This window comes from Dermochelys coriacea, chromosome 6 (genome assembly GCF_009764565.3).
Source record: "Dermochelys coriacea isolate rDerCor1 chromosome 6, rDerCor1.pri.v4, whole genome shotgun sequence".
Taxonomy (NCBI): Eukaryota; Metazoa; Chordata; order Testudines; family Dermochelyidae; genus Dermochelys; species Dermochelys coriacea.
The window spans coordinates 113368135-113389668 of record NC_050073.1 but is presented as its reverse complement, the minus strand read 5'-3'; the positions used below and the strand labels follow the sequence as shown (position 1 = coordinate 113389668).

The window sequence follows — 21534 nt, the reverse complement described above, 5'->3', positions numbered from 1 at the left end:
TGTGAAGGAGTGTTTCCTTTTATCAGTTTTGAATTTGCTGCCTTTTAATTCATTTGAATGTCCCCTTCTGGTTTAAAGAGACAGGAAGAACAGAAAAGGAGTATTTGTGGCACCTTAGAGACTAACAAATTTATTTGAGCATAAGCTTTCGTGAGCTACAGCTCACTTCATCGGATGCATTCGGTGGGGGGATTTAGATACACACACAGAGAACATGAAACAATGGGTTTTATCATACACACTGTAAGGAGAGTGATCACTTAAGATGAGCTATTACCAGCAGGAAGGAGTGGGGGAAGGAGGAATACCTTTTGTGGTGATAATCAAGGTGAGCCATTTCCAGCAGTTAACAAGAATGTCTGAGGAGCAGTGGGGGGTGGGGTGGGGGGAGAAATAACATGAGGAAATAGTTTTACTTTGTTATGACCCATCCACTCTCAGTTTCTATTCAAGCCTAAGTTAATTGTATCCAGTTTGCAAATTAATTCCAATTCAGCAGTCTCTCCTTGGAGTCTGTTTTTGAAGTTTTTTTGTTGAAGGATAGCCACTCTCAGGTCTGTAATCGTGCAACCGGAGAGACTGAAGTGTTCTTCGACTGGTTTTTGAATGTTATAATTCTTGACGTCTGATTTGTGTCCATTTATTCTTTTACGTAGAGACTAATTAGACCAATGTACATGGCAGAGAGGCATTGCTGGCACATGATGGCATATATCACATTGGTAGATGTGCAGGTGAACGAGCCTCTGATAGTGTGGCTGATATGATTAGGCCCTATGATGGTGCCCCCTGAATAGATATGTGACAAAGTTGGCAGCGGGCTTTGTTGCAAGGATAGGTTCCTGGGTTAGTGGTTCTGTTGTGTGGTGTGTGGTTGCTGGAGAGTATTTGCTTCAGATTGGGGGGCTGTCTGTAAGCAAGGACTGGCCTGTCTCCCAAGATCTGTGAGAGTGATGGGTCGTCCTTCAGGATGGGTTGTAGATCCTTGATGATGCGTTGGAGAGGTTTTAGTTGGGGGCTGAAAGTGATGGCTAGTGGCGTTCTGTTATTTTCTTTGTTGGGCCTGTCCTATAGTAGGTGACTTCTGGGTACTCTTCTGGCTCTGTCAATCTGTTTCTTCACTTTAGCAGGTGGGTATTGTAGTTGTAAGAATGCATGATAGAGATCTTGCAGGTGTTTGTCTCTGTCTGAGAGGTTGGAGCAAATGCAGTTATATCGTAGAGCTTGGCTGTAGACAATGGATCATGTGTACTCCTTTTCTTTTTTGCGAATACAGACTAACACGGCTGCTACTCTGAAACCAGGAAGAATAGAAGTTCCCAGTCTGACTTCTCCACCCCATACAGTATTTTACATACTTCTAACATGTCCCCTCTTATTCATCTTCTTTCAAATGTAAACAGTCCCAATCTTTTCAGTCTTTCCTGGTGATGACTAATGGCAAGTAATATATACATTCTCAGTTCTGCAAGAGTTAATCATACTGTATCAGATTCTCTGGTGCACTAACACTGGAGATATCCTCTGGACAAAAGGGAAAATTCATCATCATCAGAGTTGCTGGAGACAGTATAGCTACCTCCTCTGCCAGCTTCCCCACTGTAAAGAGGAGAAGAGGGAGGGGCCTGGAAGGGCTGAGTTCCACTGCAGAAGGGGGAAGTACTCCAGTAACCTCAATTAGAGCCAGGCCCTCCTGCTCTGGCTTAGGGTCCGGTGGTGCTGAATCAGGGAATTGAAGCCAATCTCACGTGGCTACTACTTTCCACAGCTCAGACACAAGAGAATCAGCGACAGTGTCTTCTTTTGCTTTTCCTTTGGTCTCCATCTCCCTGCTGTGTTTTCCTCCCTCCCTGCTTGCTCAATTGCACATGCTCTTTTCCCACTTGACCCCCCTTTCTCCTTCTCATCATCTCTACAAATGCCTCCTTGTTGCCTAATCTGCATCTTCTACTGCATGTGCTTTCCTGATGCTTGGTCCCCATCTCTGCTCCTTGGAATTTCTTCCCAGCTGCTAGGTTTTTTTACCCTCTCTTACCCTGGAGGTATTGCCTTGCTGTCCCATTCCCAGAGGACATCTTAGCCCTGTCGTCAGGGCGTTCACCTGAGATGTGGGAACATCTTGAACCCAGGTTCAAGTCCCTGCTCCAGTTCCTATAGAATTATTGATGTAAAGTGGAACACCTCCAACAAGAGAGATTGAAAGCCTGACCTTAGAATAGCCAGTAAGCCTGGTGGTCAAGGTACTCACCTGAAATGTGGGAGACTTGAGTTCAAGTCCCTCCTCGAAACGTGGCAGAGCACATCCCAGGTGAGTGCCCTGACCACCAAGCAATTGGCTGCTCTGGCATGGGTCCCTCTCTCTGTTTTGGATTCATCCCTGTGCCGAATGAGAAAAAGGTTGAAAATCTCAAAATTCTTCACCAGATGAGGAAACCATTTCCTACCAAGCCTTGCTGAATTGGGGGCCTTAGCAGCAATAAGACAGACTCCTCATCTCTGAAAAAGTTTAGACAGCACTGTGTGAACAGTCAGCTCTTTGTGGACCCTTGGCATGTGCTCTCGGAGCCACCAGTTCCCAACCCACTGTTCTGATAACCTAGAGGTGCCAGTTTGTGTAGCTAATGTGTTATTCTATTACACTATTGTCTAATGAGAATTATCGTCACGCTCTGGATTCTGCTCCAAGAAAATCCAGCCTGATCTGTCAAAACTAATACACATCAGTTTTTTCTGATATCAGAGTGCATTTTGCTCTCATTAAAGTGATAATAGCAGTGCCACTGTGTAATAGCCCTTATCTGAACCAAACATAATGAAGGAAAACACTGCAAGCTTCCCCACAGAGCTCTGCAAAAGCACCTGAAGCTAGTTTTACCTTGCACTTGTGAGAGGGTCGTGTTTTTCTTTCACTCTATTTGACTGTCTCACTTTGAGTATTTGCATGGCTTTGAAATACTTGAAATCTGAACATTTCTTTCTCGTGCACATTCACAATACTTTCCACCATGGACGATGAATGTTCCCCAGAAATATTAAGCTTCTTAGGCTGGGCTTTGACTTTGTTAGAGGACAATAGTGCCAGCTGCTCTGACCCTTTCATTTGGAGATTTTAAGGGAAAAGAGTTGGCTACAAGGAATGGTATACTTTAGTGTCCCCCTCTCTTCTTCACAGGTAACCTTTCCAGATTCACAGAAAGAAGGGCCAGAGCTTGAAAAACCAGAGAATGTTCTGGTAGAGAGTGGACCGGTATCATATAACCATGATGAAGAAGTTGAGGAAGAAGAAATAGAAGAAGAGGATGATCACTGCATGAGTGCACTTCAGTTAATGGGCGGAAATGGTAGGTCTTGATTTTAGAGAGTGCGACCTATTGACTGTGCACAATTGTGAAGACACAGAAATTACCGGACCAACTTCTGTTCCTTGTAAAGGACTCTTTATTCCAGGGGTTCTCAAACTTCATTGCATCACGATCCCTTTCTGACAACAAAAATTACTACACGACCTCAGGAGTGGGGACCGAAGCCTGAGCCCATCCTGGGGCCAAAGCCATAGCCCGAGGTCTTCAGCCCCAGGCGAGGGGTCTGTAACCTTAGCCCTGCCACCAAGGGCTGAAGTCTTCAGGCTTGGGCTTTGGCCCTGGGTGGTGGGGCTTGGGCTTTGGCCCTGAGCCCCAGTAAGTCTAATGCCAGCCCTGGCATTAGACCCACTTTGGGGTCCCAACCCACAGTTTTGAGAACTGCTGCTTTATTCTTAAGGAGCTAGTGGAGAAATAAAAAATATTAGCTATTTTTGAAAAAAAGGCTACAGCAGTGTTAGCTTGAGGTACCAAATGTGAACACCCAAAGTGGTGATGGGTATGATTAGAACAGTGCTAATCAGTGTGATGCTGGACTGTGCAGGGCTGGTCTGGGGCAGGGGTCACAGGTATCTCTGCACGGCTTCTCTGCCCATGCATCCCCTGCACAGCCCCTGGGTGAGGCTTAGGTGATGCAGTGAGCCTTGCACAGGCCTCTCCTTGCTGCTGGGGGTTTTAACCCCACGTGCAGGATAATTTAGCATACATTTAAAAATGCTTTTTCTTTAATAAGGAAAAGGTAACTTTAGCAAACAGCTAAACATGTCAGACACCAAGAGCAAGGCTTTGGCTCACGGTGATTCTTACTTCAGTAAATAATTTTTTTTTATTTGCTTTCAGTAAAAACTTGATATCCAAATTACATTTTTCTTTAACAGTTCTGGCTGGTGATCTGTGTCACTGCAGCGCTCTGGATGTGCAGATCCCTTTGCTCAGTCTCTTCACCCCGCCCCCTAATTCCTCCCATGCAGGAGTCGTCCTAGAGGCTCATGTATTCCCGCAGCAAGAAGCAGGATTTACCCCTTAATGCCACAGTGCAACTTCCTGGAGGACTTCCCATAATAAAATCCTGGGATCCTACCTGTAGGATATTGGCTTGTCTACACAGTTATTCCCGAATAGCTACTCTGCTTTAAATTCACATTCTGCCTTATTCTGGAATAACTCTCAGGTGTAATAGACGAGCCCTCAGTATTAGATGAGTCTTCAAACATCATCTCTGGGTTAAATGTCATGAGAAGTGAGGACTTTACCAAACATATTGTGATACGGGAATCACAGCCAGTGTATTCTATTCACTAAATCATGTGTGTATTAAGGTCCTGTGGGTGGGATTCACAAAGAGGACTTAGGCTAAGCATCACAATGCCTACATTGTCCCGCTACCAAGTGGAATTCACGACCCCGAGTTAGACACCTAGGCTCCCTGTATGATGCACAGGGACAGTGAGGGGCCTAAAAAAGGGGTTTCAAAGAAGCCAGCACCCTGAGCAGGGAGCTGCCTAAGCTAGCCAGCAGGAAATGCTGATGAGAAGGGTAGGGCCTACGCCCTGCCCCACAAAGGGAGATGGATGCCTACCTCCCCTCAGGATTCACAGCCATGAACCCTGGCCTGGACTTACGGACGCGTTAGCTAGGACAGGCCTTTCTTCAAGAAAAACTGAGGAGGAGGTGGTGTAGCTTACCCCCAATAGCCTCATATTAGAGCGTGGACCGGGGATGTGGAAAACTTGTGTTCCGATGCCCACGCTGCCTTATTTGGAACAGGGACTTGAACGTGGGTTTCCTACATCCGAGGTGTTTGCCCCAACCACTGGGTTATGAGCTATTCTGGAGTGGGTGTGTCTCAATCTCAAGCTGTTCCACTTTGTATAAATAATTATATATTCATTGTGCCAGAGAAGGTGTGTGTGTGACTCTGTAAACTAGTGATTTGGGGCACTAATCTGGGAGGTGTGAGACTTGCATTCAGGTCCCTGCTCTACTTCAGGCAGAGTGGGGATTTGAACCTGAGTCTCCCACATGCTGTGTGAGTGCTGTAACTGCTGGATTATTACATAAAAAGGTGAGGTGGGCGGAGGGGGAAGGCATCACCACCGACTTCTCTGGCTATGGTTTGCATAGGGCCCAATCTGGTAGATGTGCTCCAAGGCAGCCTCTGAGCACATCTACCAAGCTGGCCCCCCCAACATGATAGGTGGTGAATGCCTAGTTTGTGAATCCTGCTGGAGCTTAGGCAGCAAGCTGCTCAGTGGTGTCAAGACTGAGGTGGCTATTAGTGCATGCAGAAATGTAGGTGTCTAGGGGATTTTACCAGTGGAAACCTAGGCCCCTACAGGGCTAGGCAGCAGCTTGAGCGGGATTTTTGAGAATGTAAATATTGGATTTGCATGCCTAAATGGCAGTTAGGTACCTAAACCCCCCTTGTGACTCCCAACTTTTATGTTAACCGGAAGCCATCATTTAAGAAGGTTTCTGTATTGACAGGAAACATTGTACCCTCTCTGCAGTGGTGTTTCATAGTTGGACATGGCTGGATTGATTCTTTATTTGAAACTTCCTCTTACATTTTAAACTTCGGATGTATGCAAAAATTATCTTAAAATAGAATGATGCAATACCGCTAAAGCAAAGTGGGAAGAAGGTTTGTGCTGGAGCATTGATTTATTTTCAAGCCTAACCCCATCACTGTTAATTCAGCTGCCGACTTGGATGAAGCTTTTTTGTAATATCTATGGATTGGTCATAAAGGAATGTGTTGCTTTTAGGTTGATTTCTGACTGGAAAATTTCTGAACCAAAGGAAAAATACTTCGTCACTAGTGTTTATTATTAGGATTATGTTCCCAAGAAAGTGCACCCATGTGGATGGGTGGATCTGTGTTTAAAAATAGTAGTAATAAAGCCCGCAAAGTAGTTTAAAGGTCATTGAGCATTTTTTCTTCTTTGTGTTACTATTTTTAAAGTATTCTGAGAACATTGCACTACCCTCTCTCTGGTTCTGTACTGCAGCTGAAAGAGCTGAGTATTTGCATTATTAAGAAAAATAAGTTAGGAATGTTGCCAGAATTAAAATTGAGGTGTTCAGAATGTACTGCCAGCAAAAGAACTGTTTTGTTTGTCTACTCGTGGGTCTTAGACCTCCCTGATAAGTGGAGGGGAACTGCAAGAAATTCAGGTGATGAACTTCGCCCTTTCTGTACAAATCACTGTGGATTACATTTGTTTTTTCTGCAGGGCATTCATTGGCTTGTGTCCCTGCATGAAACCCTGCACCACATCTCCCCTCATTGATGTAAAGATTAAATTTACTAAACAGTCACATATAATAGTAAAAGTTAGGGTCCATTTTGCAACAAGGAGATTTTTGTCTGGTTAATTTATGAAATACGCAGAAAAGAAATTGGTTTATACAGAAGCACGTACAAACTTCTTGTTTTTTCCCTAGACCTCAGCAATCCGCACTGCTCTGAAATAGCTGTACAGAAAGGATTCTGGGTAATGATCGGCAGAGACACAATTGGCCATTTAGGGTATGTCTACACTGCAGCTGACTCTGGCTTGGGCTGCTGGGCTATTTAATTGTGGTGTAGACGTTCTGGATCAGGCTGCAACCTGAGCTCTGCAACCCTCTCATCTCACGGGGTCCTTAACTTACTGAGCCAGAGCGCCAGCCTGAGCCCAGAAGTCTACATGGCAATTTAACATCCCTGTAGCCCCTGCCTTGAGTCAGCTGACATGGGTTTTAATTCCAGAGTAGACATACACTAAGAGTTTCTGCTTGTAGTAGTACTGGATACAGGACTTCTGAAGCCAGATGTCCTAGTTGAAGTTTGTTGTTGGGTGACATTTTGCTTCTTGGGAATCTTTGGGCATAGAAGGGTGTTCCGGAGCTGCCTTTGAGTCTGGGTAGGTTCCGTTTACAAATCCTTCAATGATTTAAACAAATTCATTTTTTTCTTGGCGCTCATGTTTAGTTAATCGTGCCCCCTTGTAATGCACGTTGCCATTTATCTACCGCCATGTTTCCAATTTACTTTTGACAATCAAGTTTGATCTCTTTAGCCTCTAAACTAAGCTGAATATTTCACATGTCCGTGTGCCAAGTCTCTGTGAAATTAGGGTCCTAAGGCTCCATATAGAGCCTTTCTTAATAAGTGCAGTGCTAAACATATACATGTAGGCTCACAAGTATTTTTGAGTTCATTAAGGAGAGCATATAGCAGATTTCCTCCTTAGCCTTAAGAAAATGAGTTTGTTGTTTGGTTAATTAAAAACATACCAACTTGTTACACAGCATAGAGACTGCTTGAATTTATAGTTTGACAGCTGTAATATTTTCATTGCACTCTTCTTATTCTCGGGAACATTTTCTTTTCTATAAACCTTTTTCTCTATATGTTTCAGATTATGGCTGTGATATGGACGATGACGACGGTTATTAGTCCTGTTTGCTTCCAAAGGAGATGTAGTAATTTTGTGATTCCAAGGACTTTATGAATGGTGAAAGAAGCTGTCTGTGATCTGCAGACGTAACTGAACAATCCTGACTTTTGTAAAGAGAATTTTAGTTGAGTGTTGATTCTGGTCAGTTTACATTGACCTATAACCCAGCAATAAAGTTTGGGTTTATCGTACTTGAAATTTTTTTGGATCATGTTTTGAGGAAGGAATTAATGGAAGTAATGTTTCAAGAGAACAAAGAAAAATAGCCTGTATGCAGAGTATGTTGTGGTTAGAAACTACATGTCTCTCATTTGATCCTGCTTCAGGCATGCTACTGAAAAGTAACGTATAGAAGAGGAATAAATTATAAAGTAAGTAAAACCTCCACATACATCTTTGAACTATACCAGTGTTAATTCTCTCATAATGTTATAATGAGAAAAATGGATAATCTAATCTTTATTATTAATGTGACTCTGCCATTGTATACAAGTTTCCCTACTTGATACTCTCCCAAAAGTAAATAAATTAAGGGAAAAGATATAATTCTCTGGCAGTACCTCTTTAAATTAAATTAATCCTCAGAAGCTAAATATGTGCTTACGTACATTAAAAATAGAGTCGTGTGTTCCTCAAGAGATGCTGACAGTAGAAGAGAACAGAAGGGTGGTTTCTACTGCTCTGTAAATGCTGAAGAAGTATTTGTGGAAAAAATGGTTAGATAAAGGCAAAACATCTATGGGGAAAGCAGGAGACACTGCTGTGGCCAAATTCATTCCGGTGACTCTGCATGACTATACTGCTGTGGTGTCATTGGACTGCTATGGATGTGATGGTGGAGGTTGGTGCAGTAGGTTACTATTGCTACAGTTAGTGACCAGCTGCATTCTGTCTTGCTTTGGGACCAGACGTGCTCTGTGTTGCAGCCACACAGAGAACAGCCTATCTCTAAAGGTCTATGGGTTTTTAAATAAAAAAAGAAAAAAGCTGAGCTTTTTGTATAAATAAGCTAGTTTCTGATTTGACTGAAGTTTAATTTATTTAACTTTTTTATTGGTAAATTAAAGGTCACCCATAGGGCAACCTGATTGGCTCACTTGACTTTCGTTTTGTACAGTAACTAACAGCGTTATTGCCAGGACTCTGAAATCCTACACTTCAATACACTTCAACACACTGTCTGATCCCAAAATAGAAAAACTCATCTGAATTCCAGCTGTGTGGGTTAAAATCAGGTCTGGTGTTGGCAGATTCAACTCGATCGACCCTGATCTCCCTCTGCCCTCACCTTTAGGGCCTGATCCAAAGCTCACTGAAGTCTGCGGAAAGATTCCGGTGGACACTAATAAGCTTTGGATCAAGACCTTAATGATGTTGGGAGCCACTGGAGTTCTGACATTTTCGTCTTTCTCACCTGGCTATTGACGGTCAAGGAAGCTGCACCATCTGTCAGAACCAGCCCAGCTCAGGGAAGGTTAGTTACACATCTCTTAGCAAAACAGTCTTCCCTGAGCAGGGCTGCTACAGGTCAGAGTTTGAATCTACTCTCTCCCACACTGGTGAGGAGCACCCCGTTTATTATTAGGCAGAAACACCATCCTCCTTTTCCCTCAGCTCTGACTGGGGAGCTGGAAAAATGTGCCTCACAACAGAAAGGGAAGTTGGATATTGGTGCTGCTCCCAGGAGCCCGGGGAGTAGGAGATTGAGCAGCAACCTTGATCACCACCAACTGGGCTGACAGAGATGGAAACGGTGCTGTCCAGACTTCCAGTGACATTAAAGAGGGCAGAGGCACTTGACCTTCCCTCCTGACAGCCAGCAAAAGGGGGTGGAGGGAGGGGAGAGTTAAGATGAGCAGCAGGTCTTTGATCCCACACAGGGCTTCATTGGGACATAATTTTAATATTGGCTTGGCTAGTTAATGTAATGCTTTGGCTAGTATGTGTCTGCTCGATATTTTTGAGCCCTGTTTCTGCAATGGCTGTGAGACTGCATGTGCTGTTGCAGAGTTTGGGTAGCAAAATGAATGGTCAGGCATGTGAAAAACCAAAACCCTTTTTGAAACAGGCTTTGGATTACTTGTTTATGGAGTTTGGGCTTTGGAAAGATTTTTGCAGTTGGAAAGAGGCGATTTAGTGTAATTCTTATGGGAAAAGCTGGTACTTTATAAGGAAAGCTACAGATGTTTTCTGGATGCTTTGGTAGCTACACAAATGCTGCTCTGAGAATTAAGTTATGGAGTTAAACCTTTCTATCTGCACCAGAATGCAAAATCACGCTGTTACATAATAATAATTTTAAAAATACCAACCCAGGTGCATTATACCTCTGCAAATCTATGGTATGCCTACCTAGGCCAGTTAGGTTGAATTTGAATATTGCAGCACTCTGCCCAAGAGCAGTATTGTAAGTACCCATGTTCCCAGTATATTCTCAAAATCTGGATTTTACTCCAAGGTACAAATTATTTTATACACAGGAAATAAACATGCATATTGACTCCCGGAGGATAGAATACCCTCTTGTCTCAAAGGTGTAGTGTCAGCTCTTGAAGAAGCCACTAAGACAAGTTCTTTATTGCTGAGATTCTCTCACATTTTTCGGTGTAGATTTTCATAGTTTTTTTACACCTCACCCCCCCAGTGGAATACTAACCAGGGCAGTGGCACATTAGACTGGGGAGCACAGTGGAGTCCAGTACATTCGAAAAAGACAAATGGGAAATGAGAATTTCAGTAATGGATTGGGTTTCTGGAAGCTTTATTTTCAAAACTGGAGGCAAGGGGTGCTTCTCCATTTAGGAGGGGAAAATACTTGCAGGGGTTTTGAGTGCTCTCATAAGATTCAGTCAGAACATACTATCTCACAATCTACCATAAAGGCACTTAGAGAGGACAAAAAGCCCAACAGTTCCATAGCATCCCAGCATTGCTAGTGAATTTCACTCTATATGCTCTTGTATAGGCGCCTAAATGAAAAGGGAAGGGCCGTTGTGTCAAATAGGGAGAATATAAAGATTTTCAAACCAGTTGCATACATTTTTAATTTGCTGGTGACTAGCTGGGATTTTTATAAGTTTCCTTCCTTTGTGATTTAACTAAGCTCAGGAAATGTAAACAGATTAGAAGATGCTAGTTTCTGTTTTTATAACCACTTGTGAAAATGTAAAAAGGTTAACATAGCATTAACTCTGTTTACTACTGTTAATGTATCATAGTGATCTTGCAGAAGACGTTTTGCTGTATTGTAGCCTGGATTCCCTTGGAGTAATTTGGACCCTGCTTTATTCAGGATTCTAATTATAATGAAGAGAGATTATAAGGCTTCAGCATTTGTTGTTCTTAGATCTTTGTACTAGAACCCACGTGAGATACATACCTGTATAAAACATAGATGTCTCTTGCTGCAAGTCACTTTGACAGGCAAAACCCTCCAGCTGTTGCATTGTATTTGTCTGCCATGAAGCCTCTTTAACACACATTACTATTGTGGGAATAAAATATGAAAGAGGAATAATGAAAGTAACAAGATTGTTCACCAGGATAATTGCATTTTCTGTGTCTTAAGCTTGTATGATGTTCTTTTAAAGATACTGTGTTCAATACAGCACATCTTAAATGGTGCCAGACAGCCTTATGTTGTGGGTTACATGTTCATCTAAAAAGTTCTTGCCATCCTGATCACTTCTCTGTATTCTTTTTGGATTGTATTGAAACAGATGTATGTCCACAGATGTATGCTGTTAATGTGTCCTTTGCCCAGTAAGTGTACTACTTTTTATTTTTGTATTGAGTCTACACATTTGATTCAGTTAGTGCCAAGAGAATTACAACTGTTCAATGTAAGCATATGTCTTCTTTACACAACCACAATATGAGCGATGTTCAGCTTTTTTATTGTAATATATTTGCTGTAAATAAATCCCCAAAAAAACCCTTGCATATCCCATGTTTTATGATGCATTCTTGCAAATTTCTGATTCCTTCATTTCTTGATTCATATGAATGTTTGCTTTTGATTGCTTTTTTGTGTGATTAGTTGTAGTGGACAAAATCTGTAATTTAGAGCCGCCTTTTCTAAAATGGAAAGCATTTCTAATCAGGCAAATGTGTTTTAGATAGTATTGTTCCACTGATTATCTATAAGTGTAGATAGTTTCTGTAAACTGCATAACATTAACAAGATCTTTCTATTAAATCATGTAATTTTAGTGCAAATAGGAACAATATAGTATGTTTGCTCAATAGGAGTGTTGTTCTGATGCTCATTTTTGAAGAGTTGTATCTTGACAAACAAGATGTGCATTAACTTCAAAAATCATTCTATTGTATCAACATCTGGATACCACAGTTTGGGGGTAAAATCCACATCTGCCCTCCTACTCTCATTATTTGCTGAGTTTTGAATATAGAGGCGAAGGTTGGACCCAGAGGAACATCTGCTACTGAGGTTTAATGAAACGTATTAAGGGGCACAGTAATATGAAAAGCAATGCTTTAAAACTGCATTAAGCACACATTCTCATTCCAAAATGAGGAAACATACCTATAGTGAATTAGATGCAAGGGGCTTTTACACACTGGTTACTGCAGATTCTAGTATACTGCTATGCTCCAGCAACTTGCTCTAGGTCAGGGGTCTCAAACTCAAATGACCACGAGAGCCACATGAGGACTAGTACATTGGCCCAAGGGCCGCACCATTGACCTGCTGCCCCGGCCCCGCCCCCACTCCACCCCTTTCGTGAGGCCCCACCTCTTCCCACCTCCTCTCTGCCCCCAGGGGGTGCAGGAGGGGTGCAGGGTGCATCAGGGGGCTTGGGGTCAGGGTGCAGGGTGCATCAGGTGGCTCAGGGCAGGGGATTGGAGTGCAGGAGGGGTGCAGCAGGGGGTCAGGGTGCAGGAGAGGTGTGGGGTGCAGCAGGGTGCTCAGGGCAGGGGATTGGGATGCAGAAGGGGTGTGGGGTACAGCAGGGGGCTCAGGGCATGGGGTTCGGCTGCAGGAGGAGTTCGGGGGGTGGGTCCAGCCCGGCGCGCACCGGGGGCAGGACAGGCTCCCTGTCTGCCTGCCCTGCCCCTGTGCTGCTTCGGGAAGCGGCCAGGACTTGCAGGAGTGGGGGAGGCACGGGGGTCTGTGTGTTGCCCTGGCTGCTCCTCTAGGTACCTCCCCCAACACTCCCATTGGCCGGGAATGGGGGGAGCTGTGGGGAGCTGGCAGGCCGCAGAAAATAGCCCTGCGGGCTGCGTTTCTGAGACCCCAGTTCTCGGTGAAGTTCACCTTCCATGTTTGCAAAACTTTTTTTTTTTTTAATATAGGTTACTTTTCAGCTGAAACAACTTTCTCCCAGCAGTAAAAGTTGGTTCCTCTGGTGAGTAACCCCTCTTCATTTCCCGTCATTAACTTTCTTTTGCCATCTTCATGAAATTTAAGCTTCTTTTTCTTGCCATGGCAACCTGTACAACTGAGCTCCTGCAAAACTCCGCTCACTTTTGCTCACTCTTCTACTTTCCCCAAGCTGCTCAGTTTACCAGTGTTGGTGTTGTCCAATTCTTGCCTCTGGGCCTACTTCCCTAGAATCCTCCCTATCTTTTCCACTAGGTTCCTCCTTAATACATCTCTTCCAAAAGGTGTGCAAACCGCTTCCATCCCAAGCATGCAAAGCATAGCAAATGCAAACAACAAATATGGATTTAAAACAGCAAATGCTCAACTTCACAACAATCACATAACATCTATTCCTTCCGACGTTTCCTAATGTCTTCAGTCTCAGGCCTGGTCTAGACCTAAAACTTAGGTTGACCTAGCTACGTTGCTCAGGGTGGTGAACAGTTTTGTGCCTTGTCCAATGAAGTTAGGTAGACCTAATCCTCACTGTGGATGCAGCTAGGCTTCCAGATGAATTCTTCCATCAACCTAACTATCGCCTCTCCAAGGGGTGGATTTCCTTCAGCGACAGAAAAATCCTTCCATCGCTGTGGCAAGCGTCTACACCGCAGTGGCATAGCTAGAGCACCACAGCTGTGCCACTACAGTACTTGTAGCATAGTCATGCTCTAAAAACCAAGGCAGACTGGCTGGCTTTTCTTGCATAGGTGATCATGGAAACAGTGGAGCTAGAATTATTATCAGCTGAACTCTCCTTATGAGCATAAGAGTGTCAGTATAACACTTTCTGAGTAAGTCTCTATTGAAAGAGATTTCCTTGCACAAAGATTGCAAAGCAGATGTCTTTATGTGGTGAAGACCTTATAACTCATAGGTTCCAATGCATAAAAATATAGAGGAATAATAAAACATCTGAGACTATATGAATTATTCAAGATTTGCGTCAGCGGAGTTATGTTATATTACATCAGCTGAGCATCTGGCCTGCAATGATGGTCCCAAGAGGTGATAGCAGTAGGTGAAAAAAAATTGCCCTCCAGTAACAATAGTTCTTGACATTATGGTATATTGCCCCAAGCCAAAGCTTAGTGCTGCTTACTCTGTTTGTAGAGCACATCATACTGTCTTTCCTAATTAATTAGCAGTGGGGAGTGACCTATTCTGCTGCTGATAAAGTAAATTAGAAAATCAACTTTTGCAGTGACACAGCTCTAGTGCATAATGCATTATTCTTTAACTCTCAGCATGGAAATGGCCCTGGCTGTCAAAACTTTCTCTCTCTAGGTAGTAATAGACTACTCTGATGCACATCTGTAATTGAATAATGAGTCTTCGGAGCATTGTTATGTCTGGGGAACATGCTTAGTCCTTGTCTCTGCTCTTACGTCTCCCCTTTCTCCTAAAGCTCACATACACACCAAAGCAATTCAAATAAGCTTTACAGGATGACATAGGGTAAGAGCTTTCAGAGAAAGGGGAGCTTTCAAAACTCCAGTCACTATTGCCAGACAGACTCTTGTGTGAAGCCACTCGGAAATTGTTTGCAACTTCAGGCTGCTGCACTAATTAAGTCGGACCTGCCTACCGCAAATTCCTGTAACCTCTGTCATTGTGTTGCCTTCCTGTACTATACCACAGCAACAGGAAACTTCTTAGTGGCCTTTGCCATAGGCAGGTATCTTTCACCTTGCAGCGCTCCACAATAGGTTTTGTGATAGCACGTAGGAGCTGACTGCATTGTAGCTATCAAATACGCCACCTGAAACACATAGGTACCGCTATCTGAAAGAGCTATAGCTATCCCCTAGACAAGTGTCAATTACCAACCCAGGGAATCCCATTCTGAGGATTTGGTGGGACTATGCAAAGGGTGATAGTGAGCCCTGTGCACCAGGCACAAACAAAGCTGCTACCTGCTATTGTTTGTATCACAGTAACGCAAAGAGGCCTCATCCATAATTGGGCCCCATTATGTTAGGTGCTGTACAAACATAGTAAACAAAACTCTTCCTGCCCTAAAGAGCTTACAGTCTGACAAAGGGCAGGAGACAAGTAGTGTTCATGCTATCTTACAGATGACCAAGTGAAGCACAGAGAGATTAAAGGATTTGCTGAAGCTTGCATAAGAAATATGTGGCCTTAACCCCAAGACCACCCTTTTCCAATAAGGCATCAGTAGGCTGGAAGCCAGGCATAGAGCTTGAAATGACCAGCTGTCCAGGTGTGAATTTCACCCCAAGCGAGCCCCCCATTCTAGTTATTTGCTCGGTATTTACTGTCTAGAAGCTGGCTGATGAAGTACAGGGGCTACGTACATCACAGCTTCATTTGTATGGCATTGTTCATAGCCCAAAACACTTTGCAGCGATAAATAAAATACTAACTGAGGGGGAGAGAAGTTAAATGACACAGGCAGGGAGAAGAGATTGGATGATGAGATTGGAAATGAGATGTTGGGAGGGGGAAGGGGCAGAAGAGACAGGGAGATCTGCTTCTGATGACTGGCTGGAGAGGAGACTCCTGTCACATCAGATGTGGTGAGACGTAGAGCTGATGTTATCTGAATGGAAGAGGAAAGTAATCCCTCTAATCTGTGTATTGACATTCTCCCTTGTTTCATCGTGAAAGTAAGGAGCACATATGGGATTTGAATTGGCTGATTTCACAAGAAATGATGGTTAAATCAGTTTCCTGTCGCCTCGTGTCCTGTTCTACAGGTATGGAACTCAGCCAGATTTCTTCCAGCTAAGAATCTGATGCACCCACTGCAAAACAGATGCCAGCCCAAATCCAAGGCCCAGCTAGGGTTTGACGACAATGCAGAGGAAGCTACTGTCCCTGAAGAGAGATCATACCATGTCCTGAGCTCTCAAACCAGGGTAAATCTTCAGGAACTGATGTTTCAGGTTCACTATGGGCAGCTCAGTGGAGTTGCTCCTGATTTACACATATGTAACTGAATTTGGTCCAGCACATCAATGTTGCTCCCTGCTTTCATGTGTCATATGATTGATAGGTCTTTTCCTGTTTAATTTCTAGCAAAAAACTAATTGAAACAGCAAGGGTGTTATGAGATCCTAGAACTGCAAAGGTCTTTATAGCAAGTAGAGAGAGGGCTGCTATACTGCACGTGTCTGCACGTAGCCCACAAATCCCCTATGGGTCTCTTCCTACCTAAGTCCATATAATATGCCAATCACTATGGTATTTAGTCTTGCCCTTGAGAGCTCATGAATGTACACAGAACGTAATAGGTGAATGAAACCAACGAGTGGTATGGAGGTGGGTTGGGAGGATGAAATTGCCTTAAAGCACACATAGTTTAGCAAAAAAGCAGAAGTCACAGCTCATCACTTGCCTAACCAGTGCTGGACGGGAGTGATTTGAAGTTTTTGCAGCTTGTTACTTCTGGAATGATGGTTTTAAACACAGACAGCCACATCCCCAGCTGCTGTAAATAGTCAGAGTTCCAATAAAGTAAATGGAGCACTGCTGATTTATACTGGTTGAGGATCTGCGACATAATCCTCCACTTAGGGTTAGGTGGAAGTCCCATCTCTTGATCACTTTCAGGCCCCATCTGCCATTCCCATCTTTTGGTCACTAAGCGCTTCTAGAGGAAGCATGCTTGAAACTGATGTGTTGGAATCCCTAGAATTTATAATATATATTTGAGGTGTAAAATGTTAACAAAATGGATTGGCATTATACATGAAAGTGAAATCCTTCCTTTTTAATTTGAAAACCGTGTGATGATAGCAATGCTACAGTCCACGAGCATTATGAATAAAAATGTAGATGCAGTTAGGAATTATGAGATTTGTACAGACATGTTCAAAGGACTGAAGTCTTAAGTCTCTTTAATTAGCGTTGGGAGTGAACATCATTGAGTTTAAGTGAAAGAGTAGCAGATTGTTGCCATGCTGTCTATTTAAATACATAGCCTGTTTTTCCCTTCGTACATTTCATTATGGAATACAATATTAAAGCTTTTTTAAAAAAGTCTTTATTAGCGAGCAGATAGTTTTGCAAGTCTTTTTAATGAGATGATGAAGGAAACTTTGATGGCAGGCTTTTTCGTTACACTGCAGCTGACTATTTCCATCACACGTTCGAAGGGTCTTCCTTTGTTCCCCTTGTTTTGGCAAGCTTGGTTTGCTTTGAAGCCAGAAGATTATATATAAAGAAATAGAACCAATAGATTTATGCAGGCCTAGTTCTCTTCTAGGGGTTTTACATCAGTGTAGCATCACTGATTTCAATAGTCACTCCATGATTTACACTGCTGTGGAAGGAGAATTGAGCATCATTAGTGCTGAGCAATTCAGGGGATATGTTACATTTCTCATGTACTCGCATCATTTCATTTTCATTTTGTAGATGTCATGTACAGTACTTTTGTGGGCAGGTCAGCAGCACATCTGAACTTCCCAGTACTTTCTCTTTCTAGACATACGAATTGCAAGATCAAAATTAGCCTTGGATATTGGCTCTGTCCTGCCACCTTGCAAAGCTAGGTCATGCCCCAATAGCGACTGGAGACACAGCTTTGACCACAGTGTGGTGCTCTCAGATGTGCCATGTTAGCCTGTCAAACTGGCAAAGCGAACAAGGGGTGTGTGCAACTGGCGTCTGTTGACTGTGTTGGTGGCAGAGTGAGTAACTCATACAGGGGCAACCGCTAGGCCTGCTGTTTTAGTACTAATGGATAAAATCTGTCCCAGACTTCAGCTCCTGCAAAAAGCCGACACCAGTATTCTTAGAGCGACCTGTTCTTCCGTTATCATAGGCTTTACCATGGCTTCTCAACAAATTTTGTATTACGCACACAGTTGCTCTGTCCGTCCTGTGTCTCCCACTGGCCAGCTGATTCACTGCTCCGGATGCTGAGCTCTAGTAATCCAGGCCATCTGGGGTCTCTGAGCTAAACTTTGAAGTCCTAAATATTTATACTGCTCTGAAAAAGGTGGAATCCAGGTGCCCTACTTCAGCTATTAACCCCCAAACAGTCATTTCATATGCCATGAAACAGTAGAAACAATCTTTTAAATATGTAACCGTGCTGACTGACTTTGTGCCTTGTAAATAGTTCCATCATAAATATCTTAGATTAACAATTTGGTTGCGTCTTTGCTGCTTTACAGCTAGGCAGTGTGACTGGTTCTGAGGCCATTTAGCAATGCTCACTGAGGCTAAATTTGGTATTTAAAAATGGCCTTGTGAGACAGGCAGCCCAGAAACTTTAAGAATGGAGCTAATTTAAAACATCTGATGTGCAGGCTGAATAAACTGCAGCTGGTTTGTTTGCACTGCACACAAATTGCTACTGCTGGCAGTTTTCTTTAAGTCTCCAAAGTGGCAACTTCTAGATACTCAATGCTAAAGTCTAAGCTCTGGGTAAAGCTACAGTGGGAAATTCCTAGGGAACCTACTTCCGGGCTAGAAAGAGCGTTCCTTACAAACTCCCAGCAGCAGAAGAGTATGGTTTGTCAACTGGAATTTCCTGAAATTTGTCAGTTTATTACAATTGCACTTTTATTAAACACGGGGTTCTACCCTTTCTCTTTGCAATTGCTATATGCCATGAATCAGAGAGCAGTTTGAACAGTTATCTTGCTCAAATGTAATTTGATTCTTCTCCCCTCTTAGTATTTGATGAGAAACCTTTGTATTTTCATGCTTTAATACAATCTGGCACATAATTACAAATGACTCATAGATAATCTCAGTCATGGAGCTCTCTGAAATTAGATGATAATTTAGCCTGGAATTTGTATAGCAAGAACTAAGGAAAAGACAATTATAATTATTCTAATCAAGATATCTTTTTCTTTTCCTGGGGTATTGCTCTGTGACCTGTTAAAGGCCTGAAAGTATTTAGACCATTTCTGCCACTCACTGTCTTCCAAACAAACACTACTGATCACTGTGTATTTTCATCACTGTAACATCTCCTGGTAAGTGCTACTGACAAAGAAAAGGCTGTAATATATGAAAGTAGAGCAGTAAAAGTATTTGCTGAAGGTGCTTGTGAGCACGGTAGCTGCAGGATGACAACCTCCTCAGAGCTTCATTCCAAGGTGTGTAGATTCCCAAGATGACAGAATGTTGCAAGGGAACGAGCTGTTCTGTTCCCACCAGGGCAGACAGGGACAAATTGCCTGGTGCGAAGACATCAGTGGTTGGCCTGGGGGTTGGCGGTAGGGTGATACCACCAGCAAGGCTGCACATTGTCAGCTTTCCAGAGAGGGTCGTGACTCATATATGTTTCCGGATTCCAGGGTCACAGAATTTGCCACAGAATCTTCTTCTCCCTGCAAAATTGTGGCCCACAACTCAGGTATTCATTTAAAAATAAATTGCTTTTAGCCTGTATGGTTGCAAAGAAAACCTTGAAAGTATGAGCTAAGTGTAATCCACCATAGCGCTTTTCTGCCTGAGTCTTCAGCCAGCCAGAAACAATAGCGCTGGCAGATGCAAACTGCCCTGTTTGCCACAATGGTTAAATCTGAACCCTAATGACCTAACAGTTTCAGTGCCAACATTAACTGTCTCACTGCTGATTGTGCTGGCAGAAGCGTCCTGCTAACATGCTTATGAATGCGGCCAAACTGCCACCTGTCCCACCACACATGCCAAAGGCTCAACCATCCCTCGCATGGGCAGCCTAAACCTCTAATCTCCCTGCCTGACCATTTCTCTGATGGGGTCAGGCATCATTGATACAAAAATGTTTGTCATGTTAGTAAAACAGAAATGCAGGGCCAGCACAAAGCATAGTAAATTGAGTATAAAAATGATGCAGGGGCTACTGCATTAATTGCATTGTCTGTGTTCACAGTTAATTGAATAAAAACCTATTTTATTTGTAAATGAAATGAGGCTGATGCAGAAGTCCCACTTCGCTGCCCCACGGTACAACAGAATCCAGGCTGCCTTCTGCAGGATTTAAGCCCAGCTTGCTATGGGGCATCACTTCCCCCCTACGCTCCTTAAGCCTTTGACAAGGAATCTGTACTCTGCCCTTTCACAAACATGGATCTGCTTCTGCTCCCTTATGCTCTGAGGAAACGCATGTAATATGACATTACATGAGAGAAGCCTCATTACCGGGTTCTTCTGCCAGGCTGTTGTACTTGCTTATCATGTGCTTCAAAGGAAGCCCAGAGTATAAACTCCTCTCTTGTTTAAGTGAAAGGAGAGACAGCAGCAAAGGGAAAAAGAACCCCAGTGTGCCCTCCAAGGACTTAAATCCTGGTGCAAGATAACAGGGCCCCAGGGACAGGATTACATCAGAGAGGTAGAATGTTTTGGCTCTGTTCTTCGAGTGATGGCTCATGTGTATTCCACAATAGGTGTGCATGCTCGCCACATGCACCAGTGCCGGAAGTTTTTCCCCTAGCAGTACCCATAGGGGGGGAATGCCCCCCACGACCCCGGAGTGATGCCTGCCTGGCGTGGTATAAGGGGAGCTGCGCGCTCCCCTCACCCTCAGTTCCTTCTTGCCGCCAGTGAAGGTGCGTCAGAACTGCTCTGCTCCAGCTTTGTTGTAGCTCATCCCTAGAGCTGTTCGTTCGTTCAGTGTTAGTACCTGTAGTTAGTTTTAGTTTAGTTAGTCAGCGAGCCCGGGCAAGGGTATGCCCCACGCCCCGGGGTTTAAGTGTGCGGCTCTTGTAGGCACTCTATGCCAAGAAGTGACCCGCATGCAGACTGTTTGTGCTGTTTGGGAGAAACCCATATCAATGAAAGGTGCAAGATTTGCAAGTTGTTTAAGCCTTGGACCAAAAGAGAAAGGGACATTAGGCTCCGGGCCATCCTGATGGAGTCAGCCCTGACCCCAACTCCGGCATGCTGCACCGAACCAGTACCCGGCACCGCGGTGTCGGTACTCGACAACCCTCCGGTACCATCGAGTGGTCTGCACCACTCCCCATTCACGGGGCACACCAAGAGGGCCAGGAAGACTCCTTCTTCTCAGCAGCACTGAGGGAAATCTGGGACAGAGGCTAGGCCCATGTTGGGCAGTCCTCGATCCCCACCAGGCCCCAGGCCTCCGACTCACTTTGAGCAGAATAGCCCGGCTCCTTCAGAACAGGCCTCTCCGGATGGCCTGATGCCTTCCACGCCTGAAGCCCTCCAGGCAGCCTGGGGATGTTATGTCCATGCTGATGCCCGGAGCTCCGCTGATGTCGGCCCCATGCTCCAGAGGCAAGCTGCTGCTGGGATCTCCTCAGTCGCCTCCGGCCTGGTCTCAGTCTCGGTCGAGGGAATGTTCCCGGCGCCTTTCACCGCTCAGTGACCGCTCCGGGCAGAGTCCATGTGGATCGCCCTTGACGCCAAGCAG

The 21534-nt window shown here is 44.0% G+C and overlaps 1 protein-coding gene across 4 annotated transcripts in view; it reads left to right on the top strand.

The window, feature by feature from the left end:
- Window positions 1-11748, top strand: part of BRF1 (BRF1 RNA polymerase III transcription initiation factor subunit) — a 225665-nt gene extending 213917 nt beyond the window's left edge. For 3 of the 4 annotated variants that reach the window (XM_038404982.2, XM_043517889.1, XM_038404983.2), the window contains 2 exons: window positions 3173-3341; window positions 7766-11748. In XM_038404982.2, coding sequence (XP_038260910.1) covers window positions 3173-3341; window positions 7766-7803 — 207 coding nt within the window. In that variant the 3' untranslated portion in view covers window positions 7804-11748. The remainder of the gene's footprint in view (window positions 1-3172; window positions 3342-7765) is intronic. The other variant, XM_038404984.2, reaches the window with a different exon arrangement.
- The last annotated feature ends 9786 nt before the right edge of the window (window positions 11749-21534 follow it).